The sequence below is a fragment of the Crocodylus porosus genome, unplaced genomic scaffold, assembly GCF_001723895.1.
Source record: "Crocodylus porosus isolate Cpor-Errol unplaced genomic scaffold, CroPor_comp1, whole genome shotgun sequence".
Taxonomy (NCBI): Eukaryota; Metazoa; Chordata; order Crocodylia; family Crocodylidae; genus Crocodylus; species Crocodylus porosus.
Genome location: NW_017728949.1, coordinates 62277176 through 62293794, shown reverse-complemented (window position 1 = coordinate 62293794; position 16619 = coordinate 62277176). Strand labels below are relative to the sequence as shown.

The window sequence follows — 16619 nt, the reverse complement described above, 5'->3', positions numbered from 1 at the left end:
CACCTTGTCGTGCATCCACAGATGCATCTCGAGCAGGTCCAAGGAGGTGATCCTCCCCCTCTATGCGGCACTGGTCAGGCCGCAGCTGGAGTAAGGAGGAAGGGCAGAGCGTGCTCAAAAGCTTGTTTAACTTCTCTCCCAGCTATGCACATAGTCCAATAAAAGATATCACAAAAGAACCCTGGCCTCATTTCACATCAGGAAGTACGCCAGGCTGCAGCACTGCTTCTCGCAGGAGAATTTTTCAAAGAAAAAAATGCTGCAGAACCGTAGGTCTGAAGGCTAATTATATTTCTTTCAACTTGTGTCTTTGATTGATATTTTCTATAGCACAATCCAAAGTAGACACCCTGGAATGAAAAGCATGTAGTTTTGCCTCCAGCTTTTAGTTTGGATTTTTCTCTCCCTTTTTTAAAATAACCTCATCTCGGATTTCTTTAGCTTTTAATAAAGATCCTCCAATAAATCCCAAATGCACATCACTTTAGTTCTACAAAACCAGTTATAGACATGATCATGCAGTTTGCATGCTGCCATGAGCAGTCTTGGGAGGAGAGAATTTATGTAATATATATTCAGCCTGCTTTACACCTGTAGCAATTCCAGTTGGGAATAACTGCATTTATCCTTGGTTAAGGATTAGAGTTTTTGGCCCCAAGGCTTACACCAAGCATACTTATTTCTTCACGGCACACTGAACCTGGTAGGGACCACAAGTTACCTTGATCAAGGAAATTCCAAATGCTCCTGGTTTTATGTGAGCTGCAATCTGGTCACAAATTCGTGAAATGAACTGGTGGGGTAAAACAAATACCAGAATATCTGCCCCAGTTGCTGCTTCTACTGTGTCTGGTACAGCCACCTAGGACAAAAGTGATAAAACAAATGAACCTGCTCTTATTTCTGCAGAACAATCACACTCCCAATTCACCACATAAGGCCGTTAAAACACACACCCTTTAATTAACAAATGTTAAGTTTTAATACCACCAGTCATTGCATTTCATCTCAAAATGCCCATAAAGGCAGCCCCTCCTGTCTTTGTAAAAACTCTCACCCCGTGCCAAACCTCATGGAGACGACTGGGGGGAATGATACAGCCTTTAGTTGTGTTACCTTCCTGGGGGCACCTTTCAGGCCCGAGGCCCTCCATTTAAGATGCCGTGTTTTTTCGCGCATTATACACCTCCCGAATAAAACAAGCACCGTGTTTTGGGAAAGCAGAATGAAGAAAAAAAAATACTTTTCCAGTTCCTGGTCGTGTGGAGCAGGGGCAGAGTCTACTCTTCAGCTCACTTGCCTTCATTTCCTACTCAGGCAAGAGCTCAAATTTTAACTCTCTTGCACTCCCAGATTGCTCAACCAAAAGCCACTGTCAATTTGGTAGTGGCCGTGGGAGTTAAAACGCCAGTTATGACACTGAGGAGTAGATCTGCCCAAGAGACAAGTGACACCCATTGAAGCATCACTGCTTCCATTCCAGCACATAAAACTGCTTCCTTGCTAAAGGCATGCAGCCCAGTTTTGGAGGGTTAATTTTGGGGGGGAAGTTGCATGTGGCATGTGAGTAAGTATGGCAGGCATGTGCCCCTTGTGCTGCAGGCCCACTGGAGCCATGCTGTGAAGCAGTGGGGAACTAGTGTGGAGATCAGGTGATCCTGTGATTGCCTAGGATTCACGGAGGGGCTGCAGGGCCACATCAAGAAGGTAAAGCAAGGGTAGGCTACCCCCAGCACAGGTGCCAGAGCATGGCACGTGAAGGCATTTTGCTTGGCACGTGTGCTTCAGGGCAGACCGTGGGGAAGAGGCTGGGGCTTCACTGCCACAACAAGGACCGGGCCCCTCACGGCTCCCCTGCCATCCACCCCCAGCACGCCAACATCTTACAAGTCAAGGCTGCGGGTGTTCTTGGCACTCTGCCCAAAAACAATGCCGACCCCTGGGGTAGAGAGTTACTTCCTTTACCTTGGTGTCAGAAAGAAACTCCACGAAGGGATCCCTTGCACTCTGGCCTAATACTTACAAAACGAATACAAACATGCCTTGGAGCTGGCAGGCTCTATCCTGCCCCAAGCCTTATCTAACCCCAACTGGAACAATAACAAAACCAGGGGATACAAGGGAAACAGCAGCTGAATGTGACTCCTGCCATTATCAGTAGCTTCCCTTGTAATCGGAGACAATGCCCTCCTAGAAGTGGGAACTTCCATCTGAGCAGAAACAAGAGGACAGCACTTTCAGTTCTCCATAATCCCGGTGTCTGGCACGCTGCGCTGGTTCCTTCAGAGCCGATTTTGCATTTGTTTAAGAAACGACAACAGATTAAGCCCCAGTGCCTTGTGACACAGGGATCGGGAGTGAAACATGCAGTTAGCTATTCCACCCAGTCCGGGTCCTTCAAAACTTGGTAATGGAAGTACTGGTTACATTAAGCTACTGAAATGAAGTTAGCCACGTGAACCTTTCTCCCGCAGTACCAGTTTGAGATGAACAGGGATGCTTCTAACCTAAGGTCTGAAGGCCTACTCAGCTCCCATGAGCACGTGTGGGCCATAAAAGCCAGGAGGGGCAGAGGCCACAGGGCCAGTGGGAGGGCTCCTGCTGAATTGGCACCCAGCTTGTTGGAAGGCACGGGTGGGTGGTGCCGGTAGCTCCTGAACTCCCCCTGTTCTCGTTCACCTCCTCGGCTCCTCTCCTTCGTACAGCAGCAGGGCTCATATTTGGGCCATCAGGTTCGCCATCTCCTTGGGGCTGTTGTGAATACATGCGTTCCTGTGGGACGTGCATTCCCTTCACCCCCTGGGGAGGAAACATAGCCCTGTCCTGGGACCAGGCAGCACTGGGCAAGCATGAAGCTGGATCTCAGTGCAGAGGTTGTGAGCTGCAGGAACAAATATGGCTGGGCGCATGAAAACAAGATGGACTTCTAGTTACTTGCACCCCTACACGGCAGGGTTCAAAAATGCTGTCAGGCAGCTCATTCTGCTCAAGGCAAGGCTGCCCTGTGGGACTGCAAATGGAGGAGTGCGCATAAGGGCACGAGTACACGTGCATTGACACCATTGTGCCATGGGGAGCTTATGCCACTCTGAAGTGAGGAAGATGTTTGCTAGAAAAAGAGCTGGTCAACAGGAGTCTGGCAGCCAGATCCTGTTCTACCTATTGGTTACCTAAATGTGACCCTGTTCCAACCCATTCAAATCCCAGAAAAAGCCTGAATGCATTTACTTTTGTAATGCACCGCCATCTAGAAGCAAGTCAGGAAAAGTAGTGAAGGGGAAGATGCACCCAGTGTTTCCATTAACAGTTTTTCAAGGCCTTGCACTAGGTGGAATAAGCTTTTGGGCACCAAAACCCACTTCGGTGGCTGATAGTTGGAATACGATCTAGCCCTAAATATGAACCAAGGTACTTTTGCCTGGTCCAGCTTTCTAGTTCAGGCAGGGAGAGGCTGATACACAGATAAGAATAAAGCGCTGTGCTTGAGGGTTGTTTTCCATTTGTCTGACTACTGTAAAAATAAGGGTTCAGTTCTCTAGATGCCGGACCAAGAAGAACTAATCCACATTCCAGCTTCAAGTCATGTGAGTACAAGCGTGTTGTTAGAGTACTAAATTTAGAAAAGCTAACCACTCTGCACATGACAGATTTCTTTTCTTGCAATGTATAAACTCCCTGTTGCGCAAATTCAAAGCTACTCTGGAAATGCAGCAGTAGTTTCCTTACTTCCCACAACACTGTTTTTTGGCACGTTCCCAACCACGCAAAATGGTACCTTGCTTGCTTTAAATGAAACAGCTATAAATTATCATATTTCCTTAAGTTTACATAGCTATCCATAATCTTGTACAATTACACATTTTAACAAGCCATAAAAAGGAAACAGCTTTTGCTGGTTTTTGCGTAACTGCCTTCCTAATTGAAATGCCTCCGTTTTTCTAGCCTGAACTCATGCTCATAATGACAGCGGTGCTTTTCCTACTGTTGCATATGAGGCCTGTAAGCTCTTCCATTGAACTCTGACCTAGAAAGGGAAGGGAGAATTACAACAGCCTTTCTTTTGTGTAGACCAGATCCATCAGCAGAGGTCTATAATTGCTGATTTACAGCAGGCAAACATGTAGCTCTGGACATTTCTGCCTATAATTTTTGCAGTGGCAGATCCCCTGTAATTGCTGATTTACAGCAGGCGAATATGTAGCTCCTCTGCATACCTGTCCTCAGTACAGCTAAATGTTTGAATGTCCAGTAGATGAGATACATAGGAGAGGCAAATAATGGGTAAAATTCAGAAACGAGGAAAATGGTGGAGTAAATTAGGCAGGAAATAAATATAATTAGCCCTTTCCTACTCTCAATGCCAAGTATTTATTATGAGGTAGGTATGTCTGGAGTTAAGGTTTGCACTTAAAGCAGGACTGAAGTCCCTCCGGGTCATTTACTTGTAAATGATCGAAGGAAGTGGACTTCAATGGTAGGGAGTAAGATCCCAACAAGGGAATCTAGCTGGCCTTCATGCAATCTGTCCTCCAGTCACTACACCTGTCTCCACTTCAATGTTGCTTTTGAAAAAGTCAACCCGAGATTGTGAAAGCCTGGTTCTAGCTCCACCGTCCGTCTTTCAGAACTGCCAGAACATGGTAGTGGTTTATTCAGCTTACCACATTATGAGGTAACTTATGTCCTGGAAGGTACTTCACATTTTCATGGTCTTTGTTTATGATTTCGGTGAGTTTCTTTCCATTTATGATCTCTTCAAAGACCCACATCTTCACAACAGGATCAAATCGGTTGGACCTCTGGACATTTTTGCCGATAATTTTTGCAATGGCAGATCCCCTGTAAAACAAAAAGTACCATCAGGAGGGTTCTGTATATTAGCTCTGGAATAATCTTCCTAAGGCAGTGGTTTTCAACCAGGGTGCCCCTAGATCTTTTATGGGTGTTGCAGGGTGCTGTGCAAAATGATCACTGTCAGGTGAGCAAGCATCTGTGCGTGGATTCACAAGATCAACCCGTGAGATTTCAAACAGGAATCCAGCGTGCCAAGAGCATTGGGACCTGCGTGGTCTGAGTTCTTTGCAACAGAGGAATTACTCGATTAGTTTTCTGAAGTCAAAAACTGAGCGGAAACTAAGAGCTGGCGTTTTCTGAGGAACGCCCCGAGTCTAACAAGGTTGATGAATCCTCCAGCTGCAAGCAAAAACTGCATTGGGCACACACAGCTTACAAGTTACACAAATTATAGCCATGTTTATATGCTTGCTAACTCAAAAAAGGAGGTGTTAAGTCATTACCCTCAGGGAAGAATATACCCGCTACAGATGTACAGAAAATGTATCCAGAAATGCAGGGTAACTTCAAAGGCCACTGAGTAGAAAGCAAAATGCAGCATCAGATAGGAGAAAAAAATAACATATGGGACTGATTTTTGTCAGAGGTATTGAGCAATCACTGACCCTAACAAATTCAAATCGGTGCTTACAGCTTTTCAGTTCCCACAGCTGATGCATCTGGGTTTGAACACAGAATTTACAATACTCTTTTTTTTCCCTCCTCTCCTTATTTCTAAAATGGCGAAAGAAAAAATATAAACTGGCCTACCCAGTCTAGAAGGTGCTGGTGAGCAGTTTCGGTTCACACAACCCCTGCAGGTCTCATTTGAATGTATCAGACTTTTCTATGGGTAATGGAATAGGCACACGTCAGGGAGGGCTCTCCTTGGGGACGCTCTGCTCTAAGGGAGCACTTGTCCGATTTAAAAAGCTCTTTGTTTAAGTCTATGCCTATTTTACAAAGGAGACCAGAGATGGTAAAAGTCTGAAAAAATGTTAGCTACCTAACTTTACTTGTTGCCATTTATGCTGTATCTCTAGGGTAAGAGGAAAGGACGTAAACCAGGGATGGGCAATTATTTTGGAGGGAGGGATGCTCACTGAGTTTTGGCAAGCCATCTAGGACTGTGTGACAGGCAGCCAGGCCCAGATAAATATTAATTTTCTAAATTTTTAGGGGCCCCGTGGGCCGCATCTAGCTCCCGGGCCGCATTATGCCCACCCCTGATGTAAACAGTGACATTCCCTGGCTTCATTTTCCTTGTGTACCAGCGCAGTGCTGTAAGGTTCGACTTATGACCCTAGTAGTAAAATATTTAAATAAAGCAAAAAATCTAGGTGGCTTACGAAAGGCAAGCATGAATATATTGCTTAGTGGTCTTCGTTACATTTTTTTAGCTCAATTTGATCTTTAAAGACCTGGCTAGACTACAAATACAGCGTCAGAGTCCCTGGTTACTGATCCAGTTGTGAGACTGTTGCACTTAAGAGCCTGACCAGGACTTAATTTTGTTACTTGCTTTCAGTAGTTGATCCAGGATTAAATCCAGTTAGGTCTATCTGTGCTATATTTTGTAACTGCTTCGTAAATGGGTGAAAGGAAAACTTGTTGTAACTGTCTCCCTTGTCTTCAGTAGATTGTGACATAACGGGCTTGCACAAGGCCAATTGCATAATAAGCAATAAAACAATTTTCAAGAGCAAGTTGGACAGATACTTGTCCAAGATGATTTAGTCAGAGATGATCCTGCCTAGAGGCTAGACTATATGACCACATGAGATCCCTTCCAGCTCTGTTTTCCCATTATCTTAGTCCTTATTCATGTAGAAATCCTACTGAGGCCAACGTGTATTTTGCCTACGAGTCAAGTGCAGGGACAATGTTATACCCAGCTACTCAACACCTCTAGGGGGTGTTGTGAGGCTTTCAAGTCCCTTAGAAATGAAAAGCACTTAGGTAGATATTTAAGAGAGGGGGAAATCTTCAGCTAAGGCCCATAAGCAGGACATAAGAGCTGTACCACTTCCAATCACTACGTTTGCTGTTTGTTGTCTATCTCCCATCCAAATGGGAGACTCAAAAAGAGGTGTGATTGTTTAACAGGGGAAGGCTGGGGATGAGCAGTATAAAGAAAAGGGAATGGGCTTGTGCCTGGGACGTGACATATGGATCTTCCCGTTCTAATGCAGATCCCCTTCGTGATCTTGGGTATGTGATTCAGTCTCTCATTTCCCCCGTCTCTAAAATGGGGATAACAAGCCCTCTCCCCTTTTCCAATCTTGTTTCTTTTAGACCGGGCAAAATGCGGCCCATGCATAGAGGGGGAGGATCACCTCTTTGGACCTGCTCAAGATGCATCTGTGGATGCACGACAAGGTGCGGTTGGCCTTCCTAACTGCCTCCCCACACTGCTGGCCCATGCTCATCTTGGAGTCAATGATGACCCCAAGATCCCTTTCCGCCTCCGTGCTGATAAGAGGGGAGTTCCCCAACCTGTAGGTATGGTGCCGGTTGTTCCTCCCGAGGTGCATCACCTTGCACTTGTCCGTGTTGAAACCCATCCTATTCTCGTCCGCCCACCCTTGTAACCTGTCTAGGTCTGATTGTAGCCTGTTGCATCTTTCCAGCGTGCCCACATCCCCCCACATCTTAGTGTCATCACCAAAACTCAGTAAGCGGCCCTCCGCTCAAAATAACTGCCCGCCTGTTTTAGACTGTAAACTCTTTAGGGCTAGAAATGTCTCTTACTGCATTCGAGGAGGGGCTTGGCTTTCAGTCGGAGCCTCTACGCACTGCTGTAATATAAGTTGGCCTGATTTTTCATAGGTGCTAAATAGCTATAACCAACCCCAAACTACTGCATTATAACGGCATGCTGCTGATATTGCCATCACCACCAAAATGGTCCTTCAGGTACTATGAAAAAAAAATGAACAGAAACTGCTTGTTCTTCTGGTCTATGCTTTCCAACCTCCCAAAAGCAGGACCATAAGGCTAGACTCTGCAACTTTTATGTGGAAAGATGCAGAGTCTAGCATTATGGTTCCACTCTTAAAGCTTTCAAGGGGCTGGCAGCTTTGAGTCTGTCCCTTCAGCAGAGTTTTTGTAGTTGATGGGTGCTCAAATGTTGCTGGAGAGATTTTGACACGGAAAGGGTTGTGATGCAAGGGAATCAAGGTCTCCAAAGTCATTATTTTGAACCATTTATTGGATGGTTAGCAGGCAGCAGGGAAAGATCCTTAACAGGAAACACAGAAAAACTCGCAGTCACATGGCTCAAAAACCAATGCTCCATTTAACCAAATGTGTTTGAAATTCACAGTCATCACTCACTAGCCTCAGAAAAGGAACTGCTTTATGTGCAAAACCGGTCTTCAACAGACCGCATAAGCTTGGCACAGCAGGTTCACTAATGCAAACAAAACCAAGGCCACTCCCTTAGAAAACCTTTACCTTCTTCATTCTCCAAAGGTCAGCTCAACAACGATCAGTCCAAACCAGATTAGCTAACTTTTGATTAGATAACTTTTAAAGGAAAAACCAAAACCTAACATATTAAAAAAAATCACCAATGGCTTTTTATCAATTTGGTTCATCTCACTTTGAAATAATATGCTTATTATCCCAGAATAAGCATCTCCATCTGAGACACTTGAGAGTTATAATTATATCAGCATCATAAAAACAACCTCCTACATAGCCAACTTCGGGAGGAAGATGTACATCTCATATAGTGCATGAAGGTAAAAATGTATAAAGGCATTTGCTTATCAAAGTATTGAAATGTATTTAGGCATCTCAATGGAAGACATTTGCTTATCTGTTAATGGGAATGGAAGGCATTGCAAATCCTGCAGGATCAGATTTTGTGATCCTGTAATTTAGAAACTTATTCACATTGTAAAACCGAGGAGCAGAGCCATCACCCTACCACTCTTTTGCCTTGCTGGCAGCTATGGACATGTGGCTTGGCAGTTGATTTACATTATCAAATTGGGGACAAAGCTGCTGACAACATTAACATACTAAAAGTCATCGTGACCCACTGAGCTTTTGCAGCTAACAGCAGCTGGTGAGACACTGTGCTATTGAGTCAACTTGTGCTGCTGTGGCTCACTACAGATGTTTGAACTGTTACCTAAATCCTCTGATAAAGGCAGTAGATGACTCCAAAACTGACGCTGAGCTGAGAACTGCATTCTTATTCATTATTGGTAAGTTCCTTGTGCCTTGTGTTATTTGGTTTTGTTTAAACACTGAACAAGAATATAGTCTGTGCCCCACAGAGGTAACAATTTAAGTATAAGGCAATAAGCAGATGGATACAGATAACCTGAGGGGTACACGGGAACAGTAGGCACATTGACCCACTAAGACTCACCAAAAAAGAAACCCCAACCACTCACAAATCCACCAAGGCAGTGAGGAGCTACTTTTTGGAAGTAGTCTCAAAAACACTGTAAACTCAATGCAGATGTTGCCTGACATGGCCTGAACCAGAAGAAAAGCGAGAGCTTAAAGTCTACTGAAGTTTGAAGAAAAAGAAACATAGGCAGATCTAGCATTCTGAAAGCAGGGGTTGCAGATGGTGAGATGAATCACTACATATAAAACAACACATATTTTTCTCCAGTTAAAAATAAACTAGAAGCTTTACTAATACGCTAGGGGCCTCGGGCTGTATTATTCCGTTCAAGATTGAAGCAAAAACAAATATAACATAACTGGAATCAGTTTAAAAACAGTCAGCCTGGCTGTGAAATAGGAGCTTTGTTACCAGGAGCAGCTCAAAGACAGCAGAATTGCAGAACAAAAGCGAGCTTGATTGATGGAACATGAAAATCAATAAAAAGAAGAGAGAGTTGCTGACACCTGTAAAATGAAGAGTTTACAAGGGAACAGGTAGATTATAATGAACTGTGAAATCAGTTGAATCCTGCAGCACTGCCTGCCTAGAAATGCTGTTGCCACTGCCAGACAGCTATTTGTGTAGAGCAGAAATCAAAGTGGGGTGCAAGTTCACCAGTGCACGCTTTCCTTGGATCTGTCCCTGAAAAGGCCTATTGGTTTCAGTGGGCATGTCTACATGTGCATTAGTGCATATTTTCTAATGTGCATTAAATTTGATACCTCCAATGGTAAATGAATGTTCATTAGGATGCACTAATGAGCAGTAGTGCATTTGCATGCTTTTTTAGTGATGCTTAATGCACAGTAGACAATTTTACTGTGTATTAGCATAATGGCATGGTTTTTTACGTGGCGCTTTAATGCACAGTAAAATAATCTACTACGCATTAAAACGCACATGTAGATACACCCAGTGAAATCAGGACTAGGGTCAAAGCACTTTATGGATCAGTGTGTGTTTCCGTTTCCATATCCATCAGACTCAAGAATGGAAACAGAGCAATGACTCAGATACACTTGCAAGATGGCAACCAAAATGCAGCAGAGAGCAGATGGGACTTTAACAAGGCACTCACTGAAGGATGTGTGTTCCCTGATACTTAAATCTGCAGGTGCTTCTGCTTGAGGGGAATGGTTTTCCAGCACAGGTGCTGACGTGGCTTCTGGGGAAATGCAAATATAGTTCTAAATCTCCTTGCAGCCATGGCCTTGCATGAGGCCTGCGCTAATGTTAGTCCTAGCTCCTTCTGCAAGGCGCATACATGGGCCAAGCTGCCCCTTTGCTCTCCTCTTCAGCCAAGAAAGGAATGAGCCTTTGAGAACCCTATATGCCCAGATAGTGCAAGCACTGAGACCCTTCAGTTCACGCTCCAGGAAAGAGGTGCACAGCACGTCAGAGGAGTAGGCCCTAAAATACATTGATAATACTTAGATGAAAGCCCAATGATCTAAGTCTTAGAGCAGTGTCTACAGGCAAGTTAAAAGCATTAGCTCTGTTTTACAGATGAAGAACAGTGGGCACAGACAAGCAAAGTGGTTTCCCTGGAGCCACGGAGTGAATTAATGGCAGATCTGGGGATGTAATCCCTGGTTCTTGCCTTTCACCGGCCACCCTAACCAGAATCCAGAGTGAGCAATGGGCACAGTGATACACTCACACCTGCACTGCAAAGACAGTATTGGGATAATGATTTGGATGGTCTAGGCCAGGAGCTGAATCCCTAAGAGTGAAAAGTGTATATGCATAAATGCATGGTGTAATTGGGACTGTACTGCGGGGGGTTCAAATTTCAGCCGGTCAAGGGTTACATTTTGAAAAAGTGCCTGTTGTCCTGTCTTTAAAGATGACTCAGTTGTGCTGGACTGGTTGTTTTGGTGACGGTCCAAAGAACACACAGGAATCAAGATTTGTGTGGCATTATCTTTTACTGGACCAACTATGTTGTTGTGAGAGCTGTCAGAGAAGCTTTCAGGCAGAAAATGCCTTCCCTGTGGTCTGGGAAAGAAGAGTACACGCTCAGCCTAACTAAATGCCAGGTAAAACAGTGACCTGTTTAACTCTATTTATGAAAGACTAACTTGTTCAGAAAGGCATGCAGATTTGTGAATGACACCCTATTTCATCAGATGCTGTCACCTACATGTGTGCCTTTCTGAACTAGGGTGCCACCTTACCCTGCCTTCTGCTTGATTTCAGAGTAACACGGCTACCTCCCTCCCTCTGTTTGGAAGTGAAAATGGTCTCAAGTCAGGAGAGGAGGACAGTAAGCCTGTGGTGCAAAGGAGACTTAGGCATTTAGAAACCTAAACCCTCCTGACTGAAAATGATCTTGATGATTTTGATGATCTTCCGAGGTCCCTTATAATGTCTATAAAATCTATGAAAAATCTGATTAGACAGCTTTAAGGGGACAATGTTCCTTTCAAAGAGAGATGCCAGTTAAGGTGTAGCTAAAAGAAAGTGCCTTTCAATAGTGCTCAAGCGGGATAAAAGCTCACAGACCTGCACATGCATACGCAGGCCCAGTGCTCTGCAAAACATGGTTTCAGGGCCCAGTGCAAACAGGACCTTTGAGAACAGACTTTCTTCCTTAGCAACAGGGTGGGAAAGGCAGAGACAGTTCAAACAATGACAGTATAATTATATTATAGTCACTGCTGTTGTTGTTATTGTTATAATCAACATGAATGAATAGGGAACTTGTACCATCATTGTATTTTCTCTGCCTTCACCATCCTACTGCTAAGGAGAAAGTTAGAGTAATAAATATTTATATCTTGCCCTCCCCTAAAAAAGCTTAGGGTGGTTTATTATGAAAAGCAGAGAAATTATAAAAACACCAACATATAAAACAAGACCCCCACCCTCCGACAATACCACTCCTGCTGCAGGCTTACCCAGATAAACAAAAAAAAAAGTTGGGGAGTCATCTCAGATTTTAGACCTATTTCCCAGGGCTGAAGCGTTTCCACAGCATCCAGCCCTTCTCTGGGGGCATCAGAGGAGCTTGGACTTCCCTTTGAAGATGGGAACAGGTGGGTGCCCTGGGGACTAAGAAAAAAGCTTGATGCACCCGTGCAATGCTTTTATTTGAGTTGCAGATAGGAACTCAGTTCAAATGGTCTCACCCCATAACTTCCTAAGTCTGTGCTCCTAATTAAAATGAGCTGGAGTTAGGACTAGGTCCTAGGAGAAAGCTCAGGCCTCTTGGCGTTTACTCTGGAACCTAATGCATGCCATTTAAAATATAAATGCTGACTATCCACTCATCATTTTTGCAGAAGCATGTGATTAGTGCACAACAAGTTGGGCAGAATATAGATGTATAGTACTCCAGTTTATTTCCAAATCTGATCCCTGATCTCAAATTTGTCCCTTTCTAGAATACGACTTCTTGAAACTAGAGCCAGCAGCCAGGGCGCTTTTAGGTCTCACAGTTTGGAAAACAAGTGCTGTATTACTAATGCAGCCACTACAGACAAGAGAGAAAACAACCTGTAGACTAGTGTTTCTCAACCTCTTTAGACTCAACGCACCCCTGGATAGACTTGGGGCGCCCCTCAGAAAATGCTAGTTCTTAGTTTTCACTTGCTTTCTTTTTTACCTCAGAAAAATAATAGAGCAATTCTTCTGTTGCAAAAAACTTAGAAAGATCGCAGCAGGTCCAAATGTTTTTAACACTGTAGATTCCTATTTGAAAGCTCGAGTTTTATCTGTGAATCATACTTGCACACCTAACAATGCTGATGTGTGTAGCACCCTGGAAAGGATCACAAGGCACCCCAGTGTGGCATGGCACCCTGGTTGGGAATCGCTGTTATAGATGGCCTGTGCTAAGCCCTCAGTGGCTGTAGTGTAAATCTAGTGACTTAAATGCAGAGAGGTGTACTTATTTACACCAGTGTGAAGATGTAGCGGGGTGCAGAATTCCCACCGGAGCTGATGAAAATCTGTGTCTCACGGCTGTAGGCTGGGGATGCTCAGGATCTCTTCCAGCATGAGGCACATTCCTGTTTGCTACAGAACCATGCTTCAGCCAGGGACAGAGTAAGTCATTAACCAAAGCTGCCAGGAGAGCAGAAGACCCAGATATCCCCTTGGCCAACTGCATGTGCTATGATTTTCAGGCAGAGATAATGGGACAAAATATTGAGGACAGGGAAATTTCACCTGCATTCAGGGTAGTTTGTTACATTAAAAAGTTACAAGGAGAACAGCAGTAGCTGTGTAGACCCTCTGGGCTGGCGGCTGTTTTTGGACTGGATGGAATGAACTCTTTGAAGGCCACGTATGCAGCCCATGCCCGGCACACAAACACAGTCCCTGCGCGGCGCTGTTTGTTGCAGCAGCATTTCTGTTCCTTGTAACCCTCCCCACCCTTGCACCACCTGGCCACGTCCAGATGAGCGTGGCTATGCAGTGTGTGGCACCGCAGACCCGTCCGCAGTGACACACACCACGCATTAAGGTATTCCCCGCACTGTTGCAGTGCAGGGGGTTGTTCTGATCCCAGGAGATCCTGGGATCAAAAAAACATAGGCGGAAAAATGGGGCAGCACAGGTGGCAGCAGGGCACATCACCCAAAACTGGAGCCTGGCCGGCTGCAGCTATGCGCTGCCAGCTGGCCAGGCTCCCAGCTGCAGGAGGTAAGGGTGCTGGCCCCCAAAACTGTAGGTAAGGGTGCTGGCCCCAGCCTTCCCTACCCCACCCAGAGTAATCTGCCACATGGCAGAGCTCATGGGCACAGCCGTTCCATGGGGACAAGTCGCACAAGGTGTGCCACTGCTTCTTGCCCCTGGGGAAACAAACTGTGTTCGTGTGGATGTGGCCCCCGAGTCCAAGGTTCAGAGCATTCGCTTCCTGCCTTTAGGTACTGATATACATTTTCCATGCACTGCCAAATATCGATCACCTGAACCTGATTCTCATTTTATGGTGGGAGAGGCAGGAAGCCCTCACGGCTGTTTGTAAGTCCGCCACTGACTCTGCAAATGACTTTGGGCAAATCGCTTAACCTCTCTGTCCACAGGAGTTTACTTGCCTCTTCAAAGCTTTGGGATTTATACGTGAAAGTGCTGTTCAGTGGAAAGACAACTAAGCACAGTCTAATCAGCCACATGCCCAATCCACCCCGTGGCCAGTGAAGCACATGGTTGTTAACCAGAAGGCAAAAAAATCCTCATCATCCACTTTGACAGCCCCCTCCCATCCGTACCAAATCAAAACCAACACGTTTTGGCACCCGGCTCCATGACCTTGTTGACAACGTGCTTTAAAACGTAACGTCTGTTCGTGGTCTTCCATTTTCTGCTGTGCTTGGGGAGGTTACGGATGAGCTGCACGGTGTGATCATTGAGAAAGGGTGAGTATGAAGTAGTGTGTCTGTTCAGCTTTTTGCTGCATTTGTTCTAACAGGCCCCTGAAGTTTCATATTTCTGTTGTTTTTTTTCTCCATCCTTTATGGCTCTCTGGTAGGCAGGCAAGCTCAGAGGCATGCATCTGCCTGGTCTGTGAATTCTCCATATTACCTACCGCCGCGGCTACAAGCGAGGAGTTCTGGCTCCCAGAGCTGACACCCTAGGAGTGAAGATAAGCAGCAGCTCCTTGCACGTCCAGTTGTGTATCATGTATAATATAGCCCAGAGGCAGACCAGCCTAGCCGTCCTCAGTGCTGCACGAGCCTCTGATGTATGACAGTGTCTGCCACAGACAGCTTATCATCCTCTAAGACACAACTTGCAGAGGAGACTAGCAGGAAGGCCAGGGAAGGGCTGATAATGAATAGGTCCCTGGCGGGGATCTCGTGCTGTCACGAGGCAGGCTTCAGGGTCAGGGGGGTTTTGGCCTCATAACTGAGGGCTACTCAAATAACCACCCTGTTTTCCAGGGTGGTGGGGCCCATGCCCCCAGTTCGCTGGCACCCAAAGTTTTTCAGGCCCCTGGAGCCGGATGCCGGCAGACATTACGGACCTGTTGCCGGGTCCTGAGCACCCACGTTCGTCCACTGCAACAGCGGTTAGGACATTCAGGGCCTCTCACCTGCGGCAGGACCAGGCTCCTCTTGCCCACACGTTTTGCATCTCAAAACCCAAATAAGGACCCAGGGGCGATGTGGCCACCAGGTTCTCCACACCCCCCTCTGCCTGCCTGGCAGGGCTGTGCTGTCACCCAGGGAGAGCGCCTGCCTCGGGGCAGGGACCCGGGTCTGTGCCAGCCTGGATGGGGCAAAGGAGCAGGAATGGGCCCCGCTTTTCTTGGGAGGCGGGCGCGGCGCTGCAGCGGATCCCGACAACAGGTGCCCGCCCGGGCCCGGCCGCACTCACCAGTTCCCGGAGCCGATGATGCAGACTCTGAGGGGCGGCATGGTCCCGGCCCGTCCCGTCCCAGCGCGGCGCGGCGCGGCCCTGCGTGCAGACAGCCCGAGCTGCGGCGGCAGCAGCGCCCGCACCTGCCAGCGCCGGCCCACCCCGCCCCGAGCCCGCCAGCGTTCGGCCGTCGCGGCCAATCAGAGAGCGGATGCAAATGAGCGGCAGAGCGCGGCAACTGCAGGGGCCTGGGGCCGGGACGCGCGTGAGGCGTTGTCCCGGGATAAGGACCCGGGTTGATTTCCAGGTTAGCGGAAACCCCTGCCCGAGAGCAAGCTGAGAGGCGGAGCCCCTCTGTCAGCAGCTCTCCGCGGACACGTGCATGGGACCCAGCTGGAAACAAGACTTCGGCCTCACCTGGCAAGTCAAAGGCCGTGCCCGCTAAGGTGGCTTTCTCGGCAGGCGGTAGTCCCCTGACTGATGTCGTGCAGATCGTCTCCCACCTCCTCTTCCAGTGGGAGGATCTCTGCTGTGTGGAAATGGGAGACTCCCCCCTAGCTTGCGGCTGAGGGCCAGCGAAACTCGGGGGCATCCACACCGCCGGGCTCGGGCCTGCGCGTGGGATGCCCGCCAAAGGATTTGGAAGCACCTGAAGCCCCAGGCGGGGGGAGGATGCTTGGCGGTAGCAGGGCCGCATATGGTTCTTGGATGACTCACGGATTGGGAACGGATTTGGCTGATTTGACTTGGGACACGAAAAATTAAACAAAAAAACAAACCGTTGGTCTTGAGTCAGCGGTGCTTGCCTCTTACACCCTTTCCATGGATAGGAAAACTGATAGATAGTGAAACTGTGGCACGCAGCGAAGGGGGCAGCAGAGAGGACAGCTGAGGCAAAAACCTTGGTGGTTTTTAAGGCTGGTCTTGACAGAGCCCTGGCTGGGACGCTCTCTTTGGGGCTAGTCCTGCTTTGAGCAGGGGGTTGGACTAGAGGTGACCTCCTGACGTCCCTTCAACCCTCATTTTCTGTGATTCAGTGAAGTGGAGTCCAGAGTCTGACCTGCTG

General features: G+C 46.9%; 1 protein-coding gene across 1 annotated transcript in view; it reads right to left on the bottom strand.

Annotated features, from left to right (window-relative positions):
* LOC109323018 (glycerol-3-phosphate dehydrogenase [NAD(+)], cytoplasmic-like) overlaps positions 1-15688 on the bottom strand; it is a 25886-nt gene extending 10198 nt beyond the window's left edge. Inside the window, exons 1-3 of the mRNA XM_019554352.1 lie at positions 15572-15688; positions 4662-4839; positions 722-862 (exon numbers count right to left, since the gene is read on the bottom strand). Coding sequence (XP_019409897.1) covers positions 722-862; positions 4662-4839; positions 15572-15612 — 360 coding nt within the window. The 5' untranslated portion in view covers positions 15613-15688. The remainder of the gene's footprint in view (positions 1-721; positions 863-4661; positions 4840-15571) is intronic.
* Between the last annotated feature and the right edge of the window lie 931 nt (positions 15689-16619).